This window comes from Xenopus laevis, chromosome 7S, assembly GCF_017654675.1.
Source record: "Xenopus laevis strain J_2021 chromosome 7S, Xenopus_laevis_v10.1, whole genome shotgun sequence".
NCBI classification, from domain to species: Eukaryota; Metazoa; Chordata; class Amphibia; order Anura; family Pipidae; genus Xenopus; species Xenopus laevis.
Window position 1 is genome coordinate 20,058,864 of NC_054384.1, and position 25,137 is coordinate 20,084,000.

Below are 25,137 nucleotides of genomic sequence, written 5' to 3' on the forward strand. Positions count from 1 at the left end.
TGTCCAAATTATGGAAAGATCCCTAATCCTTAAAACCCCTGGTCCCGAGCATTCTGAATAACATGCCCCATACATGTAGTTTGCATTTAAATCGTGTGATCGTAAAGCTTTTTTTTTTTTCCTGTACCTTGTTGTATCCCTATTTTAAAGTAGCAAATACAGTATAACTTTTTGTTGGATGGCTTTTGCCTTGACTGTATTGACTTTCTCTGTCTATAGCAATCGATTCATAAACAGAGGTCAATTAAATGTGTCCAATTATTTGTATGCAGTTTAACAGCAACATCATCTGTGCCACTTTAATGAAATCATTCCTGAATTGTTTCCCTTCACGTTTTAAGGGCAGTTCTTCTTGAACCATTCTGTTCCCTGAGCTGTTATCTTTCCTATTCTTTCCAGTTTACAAAGTCTCCATTCTCTCCAAGCAGTTCTTAAAATGTTAAACCCCGCTGCTTCGAAACCCATCTGTCGCTACAATTATAACTGTTATAAATTTGATTTTGGACCAATAGATTGGAGTGGCAGCTCTTTCTTCACTTTTCCTTCGACACATTAGTAGATGATCATGTCCTTATTATAAGCAGTCTTTGTCGTTCTCTAACTAATGGCTGTTTCTCATTGTTGTGACAGAGAGCTGTGTGCGTTCTTTTCTCCTGATATTGTAATAATAATGAGAGCAAATTAGAACCATCGGTTTACACAGATAGCTCTTGATTGGAGACAAGGAGCAATATGGCAACAGGCAATCCATCTTGTGGAAGCTGTCACATTACCTTCAAGCAGTGTGAAAGCATCAGGCGGGGCAGGAGGATCCTGCCCAATCAGAAGGCAGAAATGAATGAGGACAGCATTGTTCTGTGATCAACCTTTTAATTAGCAAGACATGAGATGGGAGAGTATAATACCAAAGCCCAGCTGCCGACTGCCATTCATGATTTCTGAAGGACGAAAGAAAAAAATCCATTGTTTTAAAATGACATGCTCTGTCTAGTGCCACTTCTGAAATCTGCTCTCTGATTTACCAAACCTTACATATGTCTACCGGATATCACAGAATTGCTCATGCTAATGAGCCATCGTTACCCCTTCCTTCCATCAGTCTATAATATGTTCATACTTCAGACATTCGTACAGAAACGTTCCCGATCCAAAACGTCTCTATGTATATTTTCTCGTAGTCGTGAAACAAACGATCACGTCGGTAAAGGTTCCTCTCTATAAACAGCTTTTACCCAGCTGGTCGCCTTTGTGCAGAAATTCTTCCTTCTCTTTAAAAAAAGCTGGCAGAGTGGTTGGGTACATTAGCATTTTAATAGATGAATAAAAATTGGCTTATTAAAAAGGTTGGTTCAGAGATAACATTGGGAAAGTGCTGCAAATTTAGCACAGTTTTTACAACTTCCTTCAGCTTCCCCTCCCTTAATGACAGTGTAGCACATTGCGTTAATTCTAATATTCCCAATACAGTCTTAAAAGCGCCTTTTAACCACTTATATCATTTTCACCTTCACTGCTACCTGGGTTATGTGTAAGGTCACAAGCTGGTATATTTATTTTAAGATTATTCTTCCATCTGCTTCTGCTCTTCCAGTTGTCTTCAACTTTTCAGACTGCTTATATTCAGGTTAAAAAAAAAAGCTACGGGTGTTGAACAGGTCCGGGATCTATTATCCGGAAATACAATATACACAAAGCTCCAAAATGCAGGCTTGCCATTTTCCGTAGTATTTTTAAGTTTATTTTAATGAGTTTCATACACGTATGAGACCTGTTATCCAGAATGTTTGGAACCTTGATTATTCCGCTTAAGGGATCTTTCCGTAATTTGGATCCCCATGCTTTAAGTCTGATAATAAAAAATCAGATAAAACAATAAATAAATCCAATAGGAGTATTTTATTTGTGCCAAAAGCTAGGTGACTTTTCGGGCTCCAGCCCAGATAACAGAATTCCAGATAGCATCTCATAGCCATAATAAAACAGTACTGTAAAAACACTCCACATTGGCGACAAAGCAATTATTATAGCATTTTATTTTTAGTGGTTTTCTCTGGCATTATGGAATGGTGATCAAAACTATAGAAAGACCCATTATGCAGATATTCGATCCCATATTTGCATACAAGTATTTCTTCTTTCACAAAAAAAGGTTATGTTTTGGTTGCTGGTCATAGAAACACACACCTTTGTCTACCTACCTACTGTTTGGCTTTATTTATCCGTGATTTACATTGTAACCTAATTGTAGCATCAATAGCCAACATTACTCGGCTTTTATTTAGCTGTTTGTCATAGTCAAGTGCCTATTTTATTACCGCACTGTCCTTATTATACAGTCCGTATTTCATACCTGGGCTCCAGGTGCAATGTCAAATAGAGCCTCTTGTATGCTGCCAATCCATATAGGGGCTACCAAACAGCCAATCACAGCACTTATTTGACATCCCGATGGACTTTTTCATGCTTGTGTTGCTTTCCAACTCTTTTTACATTTAAATGTGGCTCACAAGTAAAAATGGTTGGGGACCCCTGCTCTAACTCTTCATAAAATAGCGATAACTACTCAAAGAATTAGCGTATTCCGCTCACCCCTAATCCACGATGACCTGTTGTATAAACCGTAGGTCCCAGGCTTCTAAAGAGGCATGATCGTAACAAAGGGGAACGCACTCACCAAATGAGACGAGTGGCCCGGGTGCATCGCCCTGAACCTGTAGCTGAAAGTGGGATACAATTGAAGACAAAACTTTTCAAGCACTCTTTGATCCACTCGTCTGTAAAAATAATGAACTTTATTTCAGTAAAGGTGGCCATATGCTATGGATCTTAACCCAATATGCCCACTAACGGCTGGGCGATATCAGGCGAATCCGAACGTTCGGCCATGGGGCCGAACGATCAGATTACAATGCTGTGAATGGGAGCAGATGGGTCACAGGACCGCATCAACTAGTTACTAGCCGATGCAGTCATGGATTGTAGAAAAAAATCAAACTTGACCGGTCGATATCTGGCCGATATCGATCGGGAGGACCCATCGGGAGCCCCCACACATGGGCAGATAAACTGCCGAATCGGTCTAAAGGGCCGATATCGGCAACTTTAATCTGCCCGTGTATGGCCACCTTAAGTTAAAAACATCAAACGTCCTGACGCGTTTCGTATCCACGATATGTAGTCAGTCATGAAAGATTCTGCTGAATACCAAACTAAATCTGAATCTGTATTTGCATATGCAAATTAGGGAAGGAAAAGTGTCCCTGAAAAGTCTCTGGTGTGAACAAGGCCATACAACAATAATTAGAGAAACCTGTTTAATTTCGTACGAGCAACACAATATAGCAATTAAACAAAAAACGCTTATTTACTTTACAGTACATCTGGCTTCAAGGACATTCCATTTAAGGAAGCACATTTAACGATTACTAAACAAAATGATACTTGTTAATGATGTGAGTCAGCATGTTTCTTAGAAGACCTGTTTGCTAATGTCTTCTTGCGAGGCTCTGAAAATGAGCAATGAACGCATTGGTTAATTAACGTCACTTCTGTATTTCTAAGCATATACATTTTACAACTGACTGGCTGTATAAGGGCTCCAGTCTACTTTTTCTCACTTTTAAAACTGTGCGGTGTCTTTTGTTTTATGTAAGTTGTGCTATTGGCAAGTGAATGTTACGCCTGCAGGTGAACTGTTTCCTTTGCTTTGCTTGTTTCTCAGCAGTTCAGCAATGGGAAATGAAAGCCAGATCTTTATTAAAAATGCATTTTGGCATCCATTGACTTTATTTCATATTATGGGACAACATTTCTAAGTCTATTCTTGCCTTAAGGCTGGGGCCTCTAGTTGGCATTTGATGTGACCTCATGTGATGCACAATAGTTTGCTCTGCTGAGTTGCATTGTGCAGCTGTATGCATGCCAGGAGATGGGTTGTCAGTCAAGTTCTGGGAAGCCTGTATGTGACAGACTGTATAAACTGCCTTGCTTGCAGTCTGTTGCCCATGTGGCTACTAATCTGTCCTATAGTTGATATAGCAGCATGTGGACTGAGAGATTTCCCAAAGGAAATAACTTTGTGATTCTATCTAGAACAATATAAAGTGACAAAGTCAAGGCTGTCTGGCCCCACTGCCTATATTGCACTCATTTATTTAGACATGCTTTTAAAAATTTCCTAGACATAATTCAGGGTACAAAGAGCCTTGTATTTTGGCTGCAGTCACAAGGAGGCGTATCTATTGATGACTTGCGGAGTGATTCTTATTATAGCAATCAGTGGTAAAAAGTCAAGGAGGCACTTGTGTTGAGAAATAAAGATGGATAAATTATGTCCTGTATTCCTCCATAACCAACAACCAGCATAGCATGCCTTCATATTTTGCATTTGACTTTTGGCAAACTCACTGTACAATTTGAGTGCCACGCGGCTTCATGCACGTTTGAGTTTTTTTTCTTTATTTTACCCAGCCTTCTGCCATATTAGATAAGTTTGGGTTCAATTGACTGGATCACACTTTCATTAAGTGATGCCCCATGAATCAACACAGAATAAACTTTTGTTCAGTCTTGGTGTAAGTGTAAGTACAAGGCTTGCTTATAAGTACATAGATTTACAATCAGATTAACAATTGAGGTTTCTGAGAAAATGGAAGTCAAGTGAGAAATAAATTTGTGTGAATGGGTTTTTGAGGGTTCTAGGCTACTGACATTACAAAAAGAAATGTTGCATTCAGCCCATGTGAGCACTACTGAAATAATTACAGTTTCAAAAAAATATAATATAAACAGAAGGGCATACTCACCCCAGTCCAAGGGTGCATGGATAAAAAAAATACATGGATAAAAAATAATAAAGCAGCAAGTAAAAAAAAAAAAATACAAAAAGTTTATCAGGACATGGCCTGACGCGTTTTGTGCCTGTTGGGGCACTTACTTAGAGGCCAATGAGTAAGTGCCCCAACAGGCATGAAACGCATCAGGCCATGTCCTAAAAAACTTTTTGTATTTTTATTTTTTTGGAGGAACCCACATTTTTGGCTTTGTTATTACCGGCATTATTAGGTTTGAAATTGGTTGTGAGTGGGTTGGAGAGACTGTGGGGGTGAGGTGCCAGATTTTTGGTTTAGTGATTGCTGAACTACAAATGCCAGTTTTGTACATAGAGATGTAAACCCAGTAGTAAGAAATGTGGCTGTAGCAGGAGGGACAGAGATGGAAGGGTCCAGATATAAAGCTGTCCATGCACAGTAACCTCCACTCAATGTGTGTGGTTGCCAAATAAGCTGCCCATGAGCTAAATCAGGTTGCAACATAGAGCAGGGATTATAGAAATCCATCAGACAAGCTCCACATCAACATACTTATTGGGTTATCAAAGTTTCTGCCTGGTTAGGGTCAGACTGGCCCATTTGTTGTCTCGTGGGTTGAGTCCCCAGCATTTAATACTCCACGTATATCTTTAGTGTTTTATGGGAAATTGAAAGAAGGACACCAGTAAATCACTGGGCAAAAGATCAAATAACTGCAAAATCAGTAGAAGCAGAGCAATTTAGAAGGTGAGAGAAAATGATCAGAAGTAGGGTAGATGGGGAATGAGATGAGAATTGAGTTGAGTGATTATTAAAAGCAAAAGAATCTGATACATGGTATAACAGTTCCATAAATAAAAATTAATGTTTGTGTCCAACTATGTCATGTTCTTATATCAACTAAAAGTAAGATGCTTAAATAGCCTTCTTTAAGGTCAGTCAGGTTTTGTGATGAATACAAATTTATTATCCTAAATAACTGTTCAAACTATGGCTGAATTGTGTATACACCAATGGTTTCCTATATCTGGAGCCATGTTAAGAGCTAAAAGTCGTCCAGGTTGTACCAAGTGGTTTGAACCAAAAAATCCACTGTTCTATTATATTTGTGGGTCAATGAGGGGTGTTATATATTATTGACACAATATTTCATACCTCCTTTCTTATTGTTCTGCATTTATATTCATTTACATTGAGAGCAATCGATTATACATGCCAAACCTGCAGTCTTTAAAAAGACCTACCCTTTGTTTTTAATGCGTTTAGTCTTCAAAGTGGGTTTCTGTTTTCTTACGAATTCTAAAAGCTTTCCCAAGTTCTGGAGTCTGCTGAAAAGTCAACTGCCTAGAGTCTTTGAAGTAGAAGTGACACACAGAAGGTAATAAGCTCTCCATTGTTTTGCTGCCTACAAAGAAACCTAAAGAGAGCGCTGATTTCTGGCAGGTTTTTACTGTCAGACTTTCTTCTATTATATTTATCTTACAATATGCCGGGGGTGAGATTATTAAGTTTTAGCAGCAGCCATCTATCAAGCTCACAAGTTAACACGATAAAGGCTCTGTGCCGTTCTGATCCAGGGAATGATGAGCCTCATACGGTAATTAACTAAATGAGAAAGTTAAATCTTACTTGAGAGCTTGGAGAGATGAAAGAGAGGTGTTTGTCAGCTTCTCGGTGGAAATTAGAAGCCGTTTTCTGCAATTCCCTGTACTGCTGCTCTGTCATATTTTACACAGCCACTGGGAAAACGTCTTTGTAATTAGTGCTGTCATGGAGGATTTTTTTCAGCTGAAGGATGTTAGAATAATTCATTAGGTTATCCAGAAAGGCTTATGTCCTGAAATGATTAGCACAGTGAAATTTAAACCATTAACAATAACAAGTTTAGAGCACACTGCAGTTACCAGCCGTGCGCCTGTGCTGCTCTCAATTTTTTTTATAATTAAACATTATGATGTTTCCCTTTCATAAGGCACTAGATGGATCCTACCAAATCTTCTGCAGTCATTTGGCTGCCAAAAATGACCTGCAATGCACAGGAACGCAATGTGTTGCACGCCCCACTGGCAACTAAACAGATTAAAGGAACAGTAAGTGTTTTACAGTAATGAAAATATAATGCAATGTTGCCCTGCACTGGTAAAACTGTTGTATTTGCTTAAGAAACACTACTTTTGTTTATATAAATAAGCTGCTGTGTAGCAATGGGGGCAGCCATTCAAAGGAGAAAAGGCTCAGGTTACACAAATAAGCTCTGTCTGTCTAATGGAGTTATCTGTTATCCATTAGTTAACCTGTGCCATATAGCCATTTTTCAATTTCCTCCATTGCTCCACAGCAGCTTGTTTATATGAACTATAGTAGTGTTTCTGAAGCAAACACATCCGTTTTACCAGTGCAGGGCAACACTACATGATATTTTCATTACTTTAAAACACTTAAATTTTGTGGTGCTACTATTCCTTTAAAGGAATCTGCCAAAAATTTGTTATTTTCCTTTAAACACAGGGGAAAAAATGCAGTGTTCAAGCGCAACAATGTTACGTTTGCCTTGTTTCTTTAAAGAACTTGTTTTGGGCTGTGAAGGGTTATAAAAGGCGTTTTTTTTATTTTAGGGCAGGGACACACAGTCAAATTAGGGGAGATTAGTCGCCCAGCAACAAATCTCCTTTTCTTAGTGCCGGCGGGATGGCACTCTGAGTGCTTCGTTTTCCGAAGTTGCCTCACAAGGAAACTTCGGGCGACTTTGGAAAACAAAGCGATCAGAGTGCCATCCTGCCGGTGATTTGCATTCTAGCCGAGGGGAGATTAGTCGCCTCGAAGAAGAGGAGATTTGTCACTGGGTGACTAATCTCCACGAATCTGACCCTGGGTCTCTGCTCTAAAGTGGGCCTTACTCAGGCCAGCTCCAGTGCAGTGTTTGCCAGTGCAATAGATAATAGCCTGATAAAGTGAAAGCCAACTGATAAGTTGCTAAGGATAGGACATTAAATATAACCTATTTTAAAGCTGAACTACCCCTTGTGTGCAAGTTAACTATTTAAACCCAACTGACCAAGCATGAGAAGTGTTTCTAGGTACTGAATTCAGTATTAGCAGGAAAGATAAAAGATTGGTGCCCTTAGATACAGAAGGGATAAACTATTTATTCCCAAAAAATTGGAGTAAAGCAATTTTGCCGGTATTATTTTGGCAAAATGAAGTTAAAAACACCAAAAAACTTAAACTATAGTACAGAGAAATTTGGTACTCGGGGTTCAGTATTATGGCATTCTGGAATAATCATATATGTGCACAGAACTCTGGTATTACAGAACTAGAGTAAAGCTTTTATGAATTTGCCATTTTAGCCCCAATAATAATTCTTACACCAGTTTCAATTTGCTCCACTTTTGTGAATTCTTCCCCAAGTGTTGGTGTTTTTCGCTAATACTCTGTATGTGTGTATGTACTACTTTCTCTTTTTCCCCGCCAGATTCCTATGTATGTGCATCTAGCATTTACAGCCTCTTTCTGCTGTCTGGGGCCAAACTGGAGTCTTTGCTGCTAAGGAGCAGCATTGTTTAAGTGGTACATTTAGTCACAACCACCAGGGAGTAGCAAATAACAATCGTTCTCAAAAGCAAATACATTTCTAAGTAAAATTAAAATAATTGAAATTTATTTAAATTTATTAATTAATTTTTGGAAAGTTGCTTATTACATGCTTATACATTTTTTAAAGGAGAGCAAAACCCTAAAAATGAATTTAGCTAAAAATGGCATATTTTATATACTGAACTTATTGCACCAGCCTAAAGTTTCAGCTTGTCAATAGCAGCAATGATCCAGGACTTGTCACAGGGGGTCCCTATCTTGGAAAGTGTCTGTGACACTCACATGCTCAGTGGAGTCTGAGCAGCTGTTGAGAAGCTAATCTTAGGGGTCGTCACTAATTATCAAGCAGAAAATGAGGTTTGTCTGTAATATAAGCTGTAATATAATTCCAATGCTAGTTGCACTGGTTTCTGTTCTGCCATGTAGAAATTATCTGTATTAATTACTGCCTTATATTGTGACATTTCTATTCTATGTGTACTGTATATTGTGAGTGGGCCCCTAAGCTCAGTAACTGACAGCAGCACAGAGCATGTGCAGTGAATCAGCAGAAAAGAAGATGAGCTACTGGGGCATCTTTGGAGACACAGATCTTTACTGCTAAAGGGCTGTGGTTGCCTTGGGCTGGCACAGAAGCACAAAACATCATGCACAACATGTCTACCTACTTCTTTAGTTAGGCTTTAGTTCTCCTTTAAAGCTTTTGATGTTGCAGAACTGCAATGTTCTTTAACTCACCACTATCTCTGCTGCTGGAGACATAGCTCTGCCATGTCTGGAGTGCTGAATGTTGCCTATGCCAGATCTATTGGCACCCATTTTTTTGTCACTGAACTAATGTTGTGCTGCCTCCTTGAAGCCTAATTGAATCCGACATATTTATGAAGCCATTGAATACATAATATTCACTGCAGCTGTTACAGTAATAGAATGATTTGTATTACAGCAACTCGCCTAAACTACATCCTGCTTTCCTTAAACTGACAGTTTAATGCCCATTTATCATTTGGAATTCAAATTTTATTCTAATACAAACAATCCTGTTTGATCCCGGTTTAAAGGGGTTGTTCACCTTCAAACACTTTTTTTCAGTTCAGTTGGTAGATAAAGGAATTAAAGACTTTTTCCAATTACTTTCAATTTTCAATATGTGACTGTATTTCTAATATCGAGTAAAGTTTTGTTTTTCACCCTCTAAAGCAGCTTTGGGTGGGTGGGGGTGGATCACCAACTCTTTAACTGTTCTAAATTGATACATTTAGTTGATACTTGTGTTAGATTTGTCTGAGCAGAATCGGAGTTTCATTAAAGGGAACCCGCCACCCAAAAAAATTTGGGTGGCGTCACATTAGTCAAGCAAAATTAACTTTAATTACACTGTATTTTATTTGAATCTTGTTTCCTTCAGTCTGGGAATTCATAATTATAGCAAGCAGGCAGGAGCCATTTAGTGAACACTGCTATTAAGACAAGCCTTGTATCATCTCAGAATCTTGTTTGTGCACCAGAATGGGGGACCTGATGTCTATCCCCATGCCCTGGCTACACAATTAAATGGTGAAGAGAAAGGGGGAATGTGTGGAGAGCAGTGACATCTAGGAAGTGCTGAATGGGAAGTGCCTAAGGCATAGAGGAGGGGCAGACAATATTTGATTGACAGCTGAGATTTTTAAATGAGCTTACAACAGCTATGAATGCTTTAATAAAAAATAGAAATCTGAATATGTTTAATTTGAAAAGGACTTTAAATTATACAGATTTTTGTGTCTGGGTGACAGGTCCACTTTAAAGGAAACCAATACAATAATTACAAGGGGGTACTGTTATGGCAATGGGGCGGGGGGTTATTTTTTAGGCATTCTGGCAGACGGGTGGGTGGGCAAGTGAGATTAGCTTGGTGAGCTGGGCAAGAGGAAACAGCCTTGGGTAGCAGTACCTCTTGTCCCAGCTCTAATACAATATAAAAACTTTTGAATACAGTGTGGGCTGTATTTGTCTAAGGGCTCTGGCACATGGGTTGATAACCTGCCCAAGTGCATTATTGGAAGCTCTTACATTCACATTTTTAGCACATTAAGGCATGTATCCATGATTTTACATTATTGTTACTGTTAACGTTTAAAATCTTAAATTAAAGGTAGGTTATAATCATCATTAATGTAATGTATGGGCATAAAGGGGATCAGAGTAAATGAAAAGTATTTTCCATATAGAGAACTTTTTTCTTCTCACTCCAACCAAACATACAGCTCTACAGAACTTTATTTGATGTTCCAAATAGTTGAATAAGCCTCTCCAACAGATTCTACTATAATATGCTGCTTCTTAGAGAGCACTGAAATGTTTCATGTATCAAGCTATACATAAGGAAGCTCCACTGTTGCGTGCATCAAAGCAAGCTTTTGGAAGAAATCTATTTATCTCCTGGTGCGTGCGGTTGCTTCTCCCCGCAATATATTATCTAAATAAATAAATGAGCTGAGCCTTTAAGGCAATAACCTTTCTGAGAGCCATTTTACAGAGGAAGCTGCTGGATAAATATTTAACTTACATTCCATTTTTACATATGTTTGAGCTGTGTTATTGGTAGAAAAACACAGACGCATTCATTCATTACTAGTGTATTCCTTATATTTATGGGATAAAACATCCACTGATTGAGTATTTAGCTGTCACATTAGGAGAACAGGAACTGTGGCTGTTTGTGCCCTACAGATAGGGCATTATTTTAAAATTACATAACAGTAATGTCAACCTTTCTAATATGTTTATGCGTTTGCATCTGTACTAGAAAGGTCAAACAGAATACATTTACAAATATGAAGTATTCTAAAGTGATGAGATAATTGGCCTCCCTGAGTCTCACCATTGAGAACTTCCAGAACTTGTATAGTGGAGAGATAAAGAATTGTGCGGTATTGTTGACAGGCACTAACTTGGACTATAGTGGTCAGGAGCATGCACACAAGCCCAGGACCATGGGCCAGTGTGTCGTTCCAGACATCTTGGACTTGATCCAAAATAACAGCTGCCAACACTGCAGCACCCCTCTACATTTCTCTCCTTTACACAGTGTCACAGTAAGGTTCTGGCAGTTCTCCATGTGGTTCAGAATATGGCCTGGAGGTAAGTGTAATAGAGGTTTAATTTGATTCTTCTGAAGTCTTGTTGTTGTTGTGAATAGAGAGTGAAGCTTATTCCTGCATACATGTGTGACATGCCCATGGTGTATACTATTTTGGTCTGCCTAAACATTTTTTATTTTCATCTGTTCTTTAACAATGGACATTGCTTTTCCTTGTTTTCCTTCACCCGGTTTTCTTCCACACTCCAAAAACATAGGCAGGCCAACTGCTTACTTATAAAATGTAGACTACTGTGTGATAGAAACCTAGATTGTAAGCTCCACTGGGGCAGGGACTGATGAACAGTCTGTCTGCACTATATAAAGGCCGTTGCACAGGATCTCATGTAATTTGGATAGATTAGTGGAACATAAATAAAGGTTATACAGGTATGGGACCTGTTATCCTGTTATGCTTGAGACCTGGATCTCCAAACCTTGTGTACTAAAAGGTAATTTAAATTAAACATTAACTTTAATTAAAAGGATTATTTTGCCTCCCATAAGGATTCATGATATTTTAGTTGGGATCAAGCACAAATTATGTTTTTTTTACTACAGAGAAAAAAGAAATCATTTTTAAAAATGTTAATTATTTAATTGAGTCTGTGGAATATAGCCTTGCTGTAAGTCGGATAATGGGTTTCTGGATAGCTGTACCTTCAAGGTAGGTGACCTGATCTCAACAACTCCAACAACCGCTGATCTTGATGATACTCTTCTTGCTGAATCCCCCAGTCAAGGTTAGTATGGCATATTTTGCATTGGAAATGAGACTTTCCAAGCTTCAGCAAGCTCACCATCATTCTTAACACTCTGGATAAAAATGAATGGAAGTACATTATTCATTCCACATTCCATCAACGTAAGGAAACCATTTCTCATAATCTACAGCTTTCTCCTATTCTAGAGCTTTTAGCGGTGCTGTACTTTTAAGGCCATTCTATGAAGTTGCTGCCGGTTACACTGAACAACAGGGATTTAAGTAGCATCAGCCACATTGCAAAGCAATGGGTTGCTGAAGAAATGATTCACCTGGGTATGTTTCCATGCAAGCTGAAAGCAGCGTCCCTGAGGAAGACATTAGTGAATGTCTGGGGAGTGTTGCGATATCTATATATACACTGATATAAAAGCAGCGAGCATATGTACATGAAATGCATTCAACTATGGTCACACAGAAAAGTCCCCCAGAGACTTTCTGCAAAGATGTTCTTTGTTTTGTCACTGGCAACTTGGTATCTTTACTTGTTTCCCTGTATCCGCAGTCTGTAAAATATGCACGGCGTATCCCAGACAAACAAACAAAACAACTGTAAGGTGTTATTGCCGGGAACCTATTACTCATATTGTGATTAGTGTCGGCACAACGTCTGTGTACTGTAAAGCTTTAATTTGCTGCACTCGCTACTGTATCTGTAATTGAAAGTTAGATCGTAAAATCTATTCTCTACCACCGCTGTCATTAACATCCTAGATTGGTATCCTCACTAAAACTCTCTGAAGCATTTCCTACAGCCATCGAACTCGGTGACCTGTTTTAACAGTTAAATGGTGCCTACCCCTCTAGTTGAGGAAATAATACATTATAGTGTTCCCTACCTGTCACTTTTACTAAACGAACCATACATCATGATCGTTTCTGCTGATTTATCTATGTTTGGGATCATGTAGGAACCGGAATGGAATCTCTTCTGTAAAGCAGGCCAGGCAGTAGGATGTAGAGCCGTTTGGCCAGAGACATTGAAAGGACAGAAGACCTATTGGTCTGATACCAGGGAGTGCCGCACTGGGCTGGAACCGTTCGTTCAGTGTGAAAATAAAAACTGGGTAAATAGGTTGTGCAAAATAATAAATGTTTCTAATATAGTTATCCAAAAATGTAATGTATAAAGGCTGGAGTGACTGGATGTCTAACATAATAGCCAGAACACTAACTCAGCGTTAGAGAGCTGAAAAGCAGGAAGTAGTGACTTTAAAGGGGGGCCACATGGGACGTAACTATTCAGCGAGTTTGCAATTGATCCTTGGCATTCAGCTCAGATTCAAAAGCAAACCGTTATGATCCCTGTGGCCCCCCTCAAGTCACTGGTTACTGCCTGCTAACCAATCAGTGGAAAAATAGCTGCAAAGCAGGAAGAAGTGTTCTGGCTATTATGTTACACACCCAGTCACTCCAGCCTTTATACATTACATCTTTGGCTAACTTACTATATTAGAAACATGTTTTATTTTGCACATACTATCTATTTACCCAGTTTTTATTTTTATAATAAACAATTTTTTTAAAGGAATGGTAACACCAAAAATGAAATTAGCTTAAAGGAATGATAATGTAACGTACTGTTTCCCTGCACTGATAAAACTGGTGTATTTGCTTCAGAAACACTACTATAGTTTATATAAACAAGCTGCTGTGTAGCCATGGGGGAAGCCATTCAAGCACAGGATGCACAGTAGATAACAGATAAATTCTGAAGAATCCCATTGTATACTACAGAGCTTATCTGTTACAGGTGTAGGACCCCTTATCCGGAAACCAGATATCCAGAAAGCTCTGAATTACGGAATGACTCCCATAGGCTCCATTTTATCCAAATAATCCGAATTTTTAAAATTGATTTCCTTTTTCTCTGTAGTAATAAAACAGTAGCTTGTACTTGATCCCAACTAAGATATAATTAATCCTTATTGGAAGCAAAACCAGCCTATTGGGTTTATTTAATGTTTACATGATTTTCTAGTAGACTTAAGGCATGGAGACCCAAATTACGGAAAGATCCGTTATCCGGAAAACCCCAGGTCCCGAGCATTCTGGATAACAGGTCCCATACCTGTATCTGTTATCTATTGTGTATCCTGTGCCTTTTCTCCTTTTTCAGCTTTGAATAGCTGCCCCAATGGCTACACAGCAGCTTATTTATACTATAATCACACACACACACACACACACACACACACACACACACACACACACACACACACACACACACACACACACACACACACACACACACACACACACACACACACACACACACACACACACACACACACACACACACACACACACACACACACACACACACACACACACACACAACTATAGTAGTGTTTCTGAAGCAAATACAGCAGTTGTACCAGTGCAACAGTACATTATTATTCCATTACTTTAAAAACACTTACATTTTACAGTTACTGTTCCTTTAAAGGAAAGGTGAAATATATATATATATATATATATATATATATATATACACACCTTATAAATACTTATACATTGTACCTTATACCTTGGACAAGTGCTCCTGTTTGCAGAAAATTGCACCAGTCCATGGTACTTATCAGTGCACACCACAAAACGATCATCTTCCTTCTTGGTGTGTGCACACAGTAGAGTGAACTTTAAGTTTGAGTACTAGGCCTGTGGTATCAGGTAAGTGATTATAATCAGTTGCGAGTGCCATACATTTGGCACCCCCTGAGCTATTTCATCTTTCCTTTTACTTTAAGTAGCCAAAAAGTAGATGGTGAGGAATATTGGGGGGAACTAGTGTTAGATGGGAAGCTTGTTAACTATATTATGGATACCCAGCTCTAGTAAAAATTAATTAAAACATTAAATAAACCCAATATTATTGTTTTGACTCCAATACCGATCCATTATAACTTAAGATAGGTACTGTTTTATTATTGCAGAAAAAAGGAAATACAATGAAAATGTAATTATTTGTTTCAAATAGCTGTGGGAGATGGCCTATCTGTAAGTCAGCGCTTTCCAGATATCGAATCCCATACTTGTACCTGTTTATATATGAAATGTTAATGTTATAGGGCTTTTATGTCCGTTTTGGTCATGCTTGAATATCAACCAAAAGACCTTATTCTGCAAATTATAATAATTATAATGAAGTCTCCAAATAGTCGCAGTAGCTCAGAATGGCGATATTATTCAAGAGTAGGCTCCTGATTTATTTGGGACCTTAAAAAAAAAACTTAGGTGACCCAAATGCATAATTTTAAGCTTCCAGGCCTAAACTGTTTTATGCCATTGACCTAAATGTGAGGAGGAGGACGGTGTTTTTTTTATATATAGAACACGTTAAACAGGCGCCGTGTAGTTACGGCAGAAGTGTAATATAGTTTTCCCAACATAAGAATTTTGGTACAGGTATGGGACCTGTTATCCAGAATGCTCGGGACCTGGGGTTTTCCCTATAACAGATATTTCCGTTATTTAGATCTTCATGCCTTTAGTCTGCTAAAAAATCATTCAAACATTAAATAAACCCAATAGGCTGGTTTTTGCTTCCAATAAGGATTAATTATATTTTAGTTGGGATCTAGTACAAGGTACTGTTTTATTATTACAGAGAAAAGGGAAATAATTTTTTAAAATTTGGATTGTTTGATTATAAGGAGACGGCCTTTCTGTAATTCGGCGGTTTCTGGATAGTCAGGTTTCAGATAACTGATCCCATACGTGTACCAATGTAACTATGGTATAAGGCATTTATTATTAAATAAGACATGGAGCTCTAAACAGTATAAATATAATAATAATATAGTGTGTCCTGCTTTTCTCACTTGCATACCTCCCAACTGTCCCATTTTTAGAGGGACAGTACCTCTTTTGACAGCTCCACCAGCAGTGCCTCGTTTGTACTAGAAAGTCACGTTTTTCTCTGCACTGAACTGGCAGAAAAAGAAACAAACTTAATTGGCTTTTGGCAGAGAGCCCAGAACAGCCACAGCTCCAGATAAGATACTTTTGTAACAATTTTGAGATAAGCAAATAAGTAATTGTAACAATATAAGATAACAGGTTTCTTGGGAGAATTTCTCGTTAGGCTCACAGTTTAAGGATCTGGCCACACTGGTAGATTCGGGGAGATTAGTCACCAGGTGACAAATCTCCTCTTCTTCTTGGCAACTAATCCCCCCTGAACTGCCTTCCGCCGGCTAAAATCGCCTGGGGGCAGGCACAAGAAGCGCTTCGTTTTCCGAAGTCGCCTGTAGTTTCCTCGTGAGGCAATAACGGCCGACTTCGGAAAAAAAAGCACTCAGTGTGCCTGCCCCCACTGCGCGTGGCAACTTTTTTGTCCCTCTTTTTATTTCCAAAATGTTGGGAGGTATGCACTTGTTAAACATCTTTGTGTATGTGTATAGATAAACTCTTTATGTAGCTCCAGCCCTGTACTAAATTGTTGGCATCCGTCACTTTGGAAGAACATGAAATTCATTCGAGTGCATTAAAGTGTCACACTGGGTTTGCCATTTAACGGTCTCTGGTATTTTATGTACAGCTCCAGCGTAGATTGTAATGTCCCCTCGGAGTTACTTGCAAGGATATGCAATGGTTGCAGAGTGACAGAAGCAAATGGATACTCTCAGTCAGCCAATTTATATGTCTAAATCCTTTATTCCCCTGCTGCGTAGCAGATGTATTTCTTGAATTTATGTGTGTCAGAGCTGTGTGTCATGTACTCTTGTTTTTTTATTTATATTTATCTTTGCACTTTTTCCCACAGACAAAACTTGCCAATGGCACTTCCAGCATGATTGTGCCCAAGCAGCGAAAACTGTCAGCAAATTACGAGAAGGAAAAAGAGCTATGCGTCAAGTATTTTGAGCAGTGGTCCGAGTGCGATCAAGTAGAGTTTGTTGAACACCTGATATCTCGAATGTGCCACTATCAGCATGGACATATAAACACTTACCTTAAGCCAATGTTACAAAGGGATTTCATTACCGCACTACCAGGTAAAATGGATGGGCTGGCTTTATGATTATACTGCATAATGGACAGGTTAATTTTTCAATAAAGCAGTATAGGACATTTCACACATATCTTAAGTATTATAGACCAGAGCACTAAAAATAATACTAGTATTGGCCACATTTTCAGTGACCATGGCCTGCTGAATTAAGTTGCTGTAAAGTTATTAGGGATGCACCGAATCCAGCATTTGGTTCGGGATTCGGCAAGGATTTGGCCTTTTTCAGCCGAATCCTTCTGGCCGAACCGAATCCTAATTTGGATATGCAAATAAAGGTGCAGGGAGGGAAATCGCGTGGCCTTTTGTCACAAAACAAGGAAGTAAAAAATGTTTCCCCTAATTTGCATATGCAAATTAGGACTTGGTTCTATCTTTCGCAAAGGATTCGGGGGTTCGGCTGAAACCAAAATATTGTATTCGGGGGGGAAAGTTATGACCTGTTTCATTCTGAAAAAAATTAGTTGTTTTGGATTTCTGATAAGATAATTAATGGGGTTGTTCATCTTTAAATAATTTTTTATTATGATGCAGAGAGTGATATTCTGAGACAATGTGCAATTGGTTTTCATTTTGGATTTGTTTTTATAGTTTTTTTTTGCGATTTCAGCAATCTGGTTGCTAGGACCCAAATTACCCTAGCAATCATTCATTGAGTTGAATGAGAGACTGGAATATGAATAGTAGAGGCCCTGAATAGAAAGATTAATAATAAGAGTAATAAAAATTAGCAACATCAATACATGTCTAGCCTTACAGAGTATTTGTTATTTTTAGATGCCGTCAGTTACCCCCATTTGAAATATATAAAGAGGTAGAAGAGGAAGGCAAATGAAACAAAAACTATATAAAAAAAATATATATATATATGTAACACTAAGGTCGCTTAACCCTTTCCCTGCCAGCCGTTTTGTCCTAGATGCGAACATCTACTGCCAAGCAGTTTTTAGATATTTTGCACTCTTTCACTTTAAGGGCCTTTCCTGGGGTGGTCTTTTAGTTAACCCAGGAAAACAATATATTGTTTTTTTCAGGACAACCTGAACTTTCACAATATGCAAGAATTTTGGTGTAATTCTACTTCTCTAAAAAAATATTGGATTCTAAGTGTCAAATAAAATGAAAAAAATCATGTTGCACGAAGAACAATCACATATATCAGAAACATCATTCATTTTACGTACGAGAACACAGCTGATTTAGAAAGGTCTATGTCTCCTGAACGCGACAATACCAAATATATATAGTTTTATGGAGATTTCTCACTTGTATAGCTCAAAATCTACAAGCAGTACACAACCAAATTTCCAAAGCAACACTCCCCAAACGGCATACTTTTGATTTCAAGGCCAAACATTCCACTAACAGTAGGTTTACCCAAGAAAACTACCCATTACTAGAAAGAACAGATTCTGGTGAATCAAAAATGGGTAGAAATATCTTTGTACTCCAAACCACCAAGTTGCAATTGTTTCCTAAAGTTATAGTGTTTTATAGAAATTGGTGAATTTTTTGAAAAATGACCTCAAAGCTTCCACTCTACAGCAACATATCTCCCACACATCATTAGGTATCAATGTAAAACACCCCAAATATAAAATCCTGGGTCCACTGAACAGTTTGATGCCCAATATGAATAGATGTACCCAAGCACGTGGCATAGGAGGCCCCAAAAGGAAGACCCCCCGTTTGTTCTGTAATTTCAGATACTGCAAAATCAACACATTTACATCGTTTTGGGGGGCGGCAAAGGTAGAAACAGTACGTTCACCCCAGAAAACCATATATTTTCGGAAAGTACACATTCCCCTGAATCTAAATTGGGTATGCATGTCTTTCTACGCCAAAGTACCAAGCCGCAAATCATTCCTAAATTTGGTGATTTTGGGGACATTTCCAAAAATGACTTCAAAATTTCGACCCTGCAGCATCGTATTACCCACATACTTTTAGGTATCAAGACAAATCACCCCAAATATGAAAGCCTGGGGTCCTCTGAACAGTTTGATGCCCAATATGTATAGGTGTACCCAAGCACGTGGCGTATAGGGGCCCCAAAACGAAGACCCCCATATGGTCTGTCATTTCAGGTACTGCAAAATCAACACATTTACATTGTTTTGAGGGGGGCAAATGTAGAAAAAAGTAAGTTCACCCCAGAAAACCATATATTTTCGGAAAGTACACATTCCCACGGATCTAAATTGGGTATGCATGTCTTTGTACTCCAAAGTACCAAGCCGCAAACCATTCCTAAATTTGGTGATTTTGGGGACATTTCCAAAAATGACTTCAAAATTTCGACCCTGCAGCATCGTATTACCCACATACTTTTAGGTATCAAGACAAATCACCCCAAATATGAAAGCCTGGGGTCCTCTGAACAGTTTGATGCCCAATATGTATAGGTGTACCCAAGCATGTGGCATATAGGGGCCCTAAAAGGAAGACCCCCATATAGTCTGACATTTCAGGTACTGCAAAATCAACACATTTACATTGTTTTGGGGGGGCAAAAGTAGAAAACAGTAAGTTCACCCCAGAAAACCATATATTTTCGGAAAGTACACATTCCCACGAATTCAAATTGGGTATGCATGTCTTTCTACGCCAAAGTACCAAGCCGCAAATCATTCCTAAATTTGGTGATTTTGGTGATATTTCCAAAAATCACCTCAAAATATCTACCCTGCAGCATCGTATTACCCACATACTTTTAGGTATCAAGAGAAATCACCCCAAATATGAAAGCCTAGGGTCCTCTGAACAGTTTGATGCCCAATATGTATAGGTGTACCCAAGCACGTGGCATACAGGGGCCCCAAAAGGAAGACCCCCATATAGTCTGTCATTTCAGGTACTGCAAAATCAACACATTTACATCGTTAGGGGGGGGGCAAAAGTAGAAAACAGTAAGTTCACCCCAGAAAACCATATATTTTCGGAAAGTACACATTCCAACGAATCCAAATTGGGTATGCATGTCTTTCTACGCCAAAGTACCAAGCCGCAAACCATTCCTAAATTTGGTGCTTTAGGTGACATTTCCAAAAATCACCTCAAAATATCTACCCTGCAGCATCGTATTACCCACATACTTTTAGGTATCAAGACAAATCACCCCAAATATGAAAGCCTAGGGTCCTCTGAACAGTTTGATGCCCGATATGTATAGGTGTACCCAAGCACGTGGCATACAGGGGCCCCAAAAGGAAGACCCCCATATAGTCTGTCATTTCAGGTACTGCAAAATCAACACATTTACATCGATTTGGGGGGGGCAAAAGTAGAAAACAGTAAGTTCACCCCAGAAAACCATATATTTTCGGAAAGTACACATTCCAACGAATCCAAATTGGGTATGCATGTCTTTCTACGCCAAAGTACCAAGCCGCAAATCATTCCTAAATTTGGTGATTTAGGTGACATTTCCAAAAATCACCTCAAAATATCTACCCTGCAGCATCTTATTACACACATACTTTTAGGTATCAAGACAAATCACCCCAAATATGAAAGCCTAGGGTCCTCTGAACAGTTTGATGCCCAATATGTATAGGTGCACCCAAGCATGTGGCATATAGGGGCCCTAAAATGAAGACCCCCATATAGTCTGTCATTTCAGGTACTGCAAAATCAACACATTTACATCGATTTGGGGGGGGCAAAAGTAGAAAACAGTAAGTTCACCCCAGAAAACCATATATTTTCGGAAAGTACACATTCCAACGAATCCAAATTGGGTATGCATGTCTTTCTACGCCAAAGTACCAAGCCGCAAATCATTCCTAAATTTGGTGATTTAGGTGACATTTCCAAAAATCACCTCAAAATATCTACCCTGCAGCATCGTATTACACACATACTTTTAGGTATCAAGACAAATCACCCCAAATATGAAAGCCTAGGGTCCTCTGAACAGTTTGATGCCCAATATGTATAGGTGTACCCAAGCATGTGGCATATAGGGGCCCTAAAATGAAGACCCCCCCTTGTATGTTCTGTCATTTCAGGTACTGCAAAATCAACACATTTACATCGTTTTGGGGGGGGCAAAGGTAGCAAAAAGTAAGTTCACCCCAGAAAACCATATATTTTCGGAAAGTACACATTCCCACGAATCTAAATTGGGTATGCATGTCTTTCTACTACAAAGTACCAAGCCGCAAACCATTCCTAAATTTGGTGATTTTGGGGACATTTCCAAAAATGACTTCAAAATTTCGACCCTGCAGCATCGTATTACCCACATACTTTTAGGTATCAAGACAAATCACCCCAAATATGAAAGCCTGGGGTCCTCTGAACAGTTTGATGCCCAATATGTATAGGTGTACCCAAGCACGTGGCGTATAGGGGCCCCAAAACGAAGACCCCCATATGGTCTGTCATTTCAGGTACTGCAAAATCAACACATTTACATTGTTTTGAGGGGGGAAAATGTAGAAAAAAGTAAGTTCACCCCAGAAAACCATATATTTTCGGAAAGTACACATTCCCACGGATCTAAATTGGGTATGCATGTCTTTGTACTCCAAAGTACCAAGCCGCAAACCATTCCTAAATTTGGTGATTTGGGGGACATTTCCAAAAATGACTTCAAAATTTCGACCCTGCAGCATTGTATTACCCACATACTTTTAGGTATCAAGACAAATCACCCCAAATATGAAAGCCTGGGGTCCTCTGAACAGTTTGATGCCCAATATGTATAGGTGTACCCAAGCACGTGGCGTATAGGGGCCCCAAAACAAAGACCCCCATATGGTCTGTCATTTCAGGTACTGCAAAATCAACACATTTACATTGTTTTGGGGGGGGCAAAGGTAGAAAAAAGTGTGTTCACCCCATAAAACCATATATTTTTGGAAAGTACACATTCCTGCGAATCCAAATTGGGTATGCATGTCTTTGTACTCCAAAGTACCAAGTCGCAAGCCTTTCCTAAATTTGGCGATAAAAGCAACTGTTTTTACATTTCTGAAAATCGCCTAAAAATATTGCAATTGGCCGCATTTATCTCACCCAATTTCTTACATACAATTGTAAAACACCATAAATATTGATGCCAAGGGTCTACTGAACAGTTTGATGCCCAATATGCATAGATATACCAAGGCAGCTGGCATGTGCGGACCCCAAATAAAAATAGTGAATATGAGTTTTCTCCGCTGCCCATTCGCCTTCTGTGAACATAGACCCTTGACTTCATATTATTTGCCTCAAGACCCTCCTAACAGCAATGACCCCCCAAAACCATACATTTTTGGAAAGTACACATTCTGCCGATTCCAACAAAGATAACGACGTCTTTCTACACGAAACTACCAAACTGCAAAGCTTTTCTAAACATATAGGTTTTTACAACATTTCTGAAAATCGCCTAAAAATGTTGCAGTTTGCCGCATTTATCGGACACAATGTTTTACGTACAAAGAAAAATCTCTCTAAATATGGACGTCAGAGGTCTAATAAATAGTTTGATGCCCAATATGTATAGATTTACCAAAGTATGTGTTGTGTATGGACCCCAAATGAAAAACGTAACTATGAATTTTCACGCTAGCCAACTAAGCTGCAGAAAAGAGAACCCTAACTGTACGTTATGTGCCGTAAGACCCCCAAACTGTAAAAAGACCCCCAGAAACCCATATATTTTTGGAAAGCACATATTTTGGCGGATCAAACTAAGTAAAATCTATCTTTCTATACCAAAGCACCAAACAGCAAAACGATACTAAAGATACATAGGGAACAATAATGCAGGGATAAAATTGCAATAAAACCACAAAAATAGCGTAAATCAATGAAATAACAAAATAATTGTTCTGACAGCGTAATTAGTGGCCGAAATCGATTATCCAATAGTCACGCTGCCAAAATAACACGTTTTTAGGCAAAAAAAACAAAAGATAACAGTATAATGAATTCGTAAAAAAAAAAAAAAAACACCTGTTTGTGTATACATATTTGTGCACTAATAAAAGTTATCTGAGTGTGCAAATACATGTAAATAAGTGTAAATAAGTGTAAATAACTGTACAAAAGGGACCAAGTGTGCTAAAATTAAAAAAAAAAAATTTAAAAAAATTCCAATCTTTACTAAAATGCATAAATGTACTGTAAGTATGTGTAGGTGCAGGTAAGTGTGTAAAAAAACGTGCACTTACCGTTTTTGGAGCAGGAGAATCGCTGTCTTCTTTGGAGGAGTCCTGGCAGCGTGTCTGCAGAGTTGCTGCGCAGCAGGAAGTGCGTGGGCGGCTCTGCAGGCAGGAAGAAGGTGAGTGTAGTAGCAGACGCTCCATGCGATGCGTCTGCTACTTTGAAGTCGGATCTGCGACAATCGAGTCGCAGATCCGACTTGACAGCCCCCCAGCCTCGTTGCCTAGGGGGCTGTCTTCTCTCCCCACTCTCTGCGGAGGCGGCAAAAGCCGCCGAAGCAGAGAGAGCGCTCAGCTGCTAAAGAACGTACAATGTACGTTCTTGGCAGCCTGAGCATTTGCCTGCCAGCACGTACGCCGTACGTGCTTGGCAGGCAAAGGGTTAAAGGTGAAACACCCCTTTAATATGATGCTAACAAATTATCTTCCTGATTGACTAGTGTGTAGGCCAGTAGTTAAAAAAAATTATAGATTAGGAACAACTCCAACAGTAATATCTGTTTTGTTCATTAACAGCTTCTAAAAGGAATGGTAAGAGTACCAGCAACCTGACGCGTTTCAAGCTCTCCTGCCTTTAATCATAATTTCTATTGTATTGCATGTTCTTTGCCATGGGTTATATACCTTTTTGTTTGGTGATAACATACCACACTGCCTGCCAAACACTGGGAGGTGGTAAAGAGTTATTTGTTTAATGCAAAATTACAGAAGATAAAAAGTAAAGTGGCACCCTAGGGCTTACCCCCATTATACCAGTTGTTGCCCACCATTTTGAGCAACAGGAACTTACTCGATTTTACAGGAGGCAGTTGCACACTTTAGGCACTTATCCATACAGTGCCTCAAAGCTTGGATTCCCTTAAAGCCCCTTTGTAGTTCTTACATGCCAATTTAATCCATCCTTAATGGTTCATTATCCACTGCAAAGAGCTAATCTGCATATTTATAAACATGCATAATTTATTTTAAGACAAAGTAATGCCAAAAAATGCTCGTTATATGTTTTACATCTCCACACACTCACTGAGGGTGTATCTGTACCACAACTACCTCGAGTTACATACACCCGCCTTACATATAAATCACACTTGCATGGGCGTGGGCGTAACTACAAAGGAAGCAGCCCCTGCAGTTGGGGTCCAGGAGCTAGTCCTGCACGGGTCCATTGTTTTGGAACCTGTACCCAACCCGTACATGCAATCCACAACCCAGACCTGGTTGGACCCTTACCCTCTTGGACCCTCTACCCGACCAGCAAGTAGCTTATCCGCAACCCGGACCCAAGCCCGCTGACAATCAAGAATCAGGAAGTGCTGTCATTGTAAACCGGAAGTGGCATCATCAGAAGTGGGTGTGATCAGAAAAAAGGAGTAAACCAGGAAGTGCTGTCATTGTAAACCGGAAGTGACATCATCATATGTAGACGTGATCAGAAAAAGGAGAAAAAATCGATATTGAGACCCGCAACCCGCAGAACCACGACCGTGTCTATACCCGCACCCAGGAAGATTTTTGTTGGTACCCGACCCACTGCAGGACTCTACCAGGAGCTATAGGGGCCCCATGAGACCCAAATCATGCTCAATTAACATCTATTAGTAAACCAGGGCAACCTCTGGATATGTTGGGGGCCCTAAAATTAATAACATGCTATGGTTTACTTGGCC

General features: G+C 39.2%; 1 protein-coding gene across 15 annotated transcripts in view; it reads left to right on the forward strand.

The window, feature by feature from the left end:
- btrc.S (beta-transducin repeat containing E3 ubiquitin protein ligase S homeolog) overlaps positions 1–25,137 on the forward strand; it is a 117,649-nt gene that overhangs the window by 62,762 nt on the left and 29,750 nt on the right. For all 15 annotated transcript variants that reach the window (XM_041570396.1, XM_041570404.1, XM_041570409.1 and 12 more), the window contains 1 exon segment: positions 17,064–17,295. In XM_041570396.1, coding sequence (XP_041426330.1) covers positions 17,064–17,295 — 232 coding nt within the window.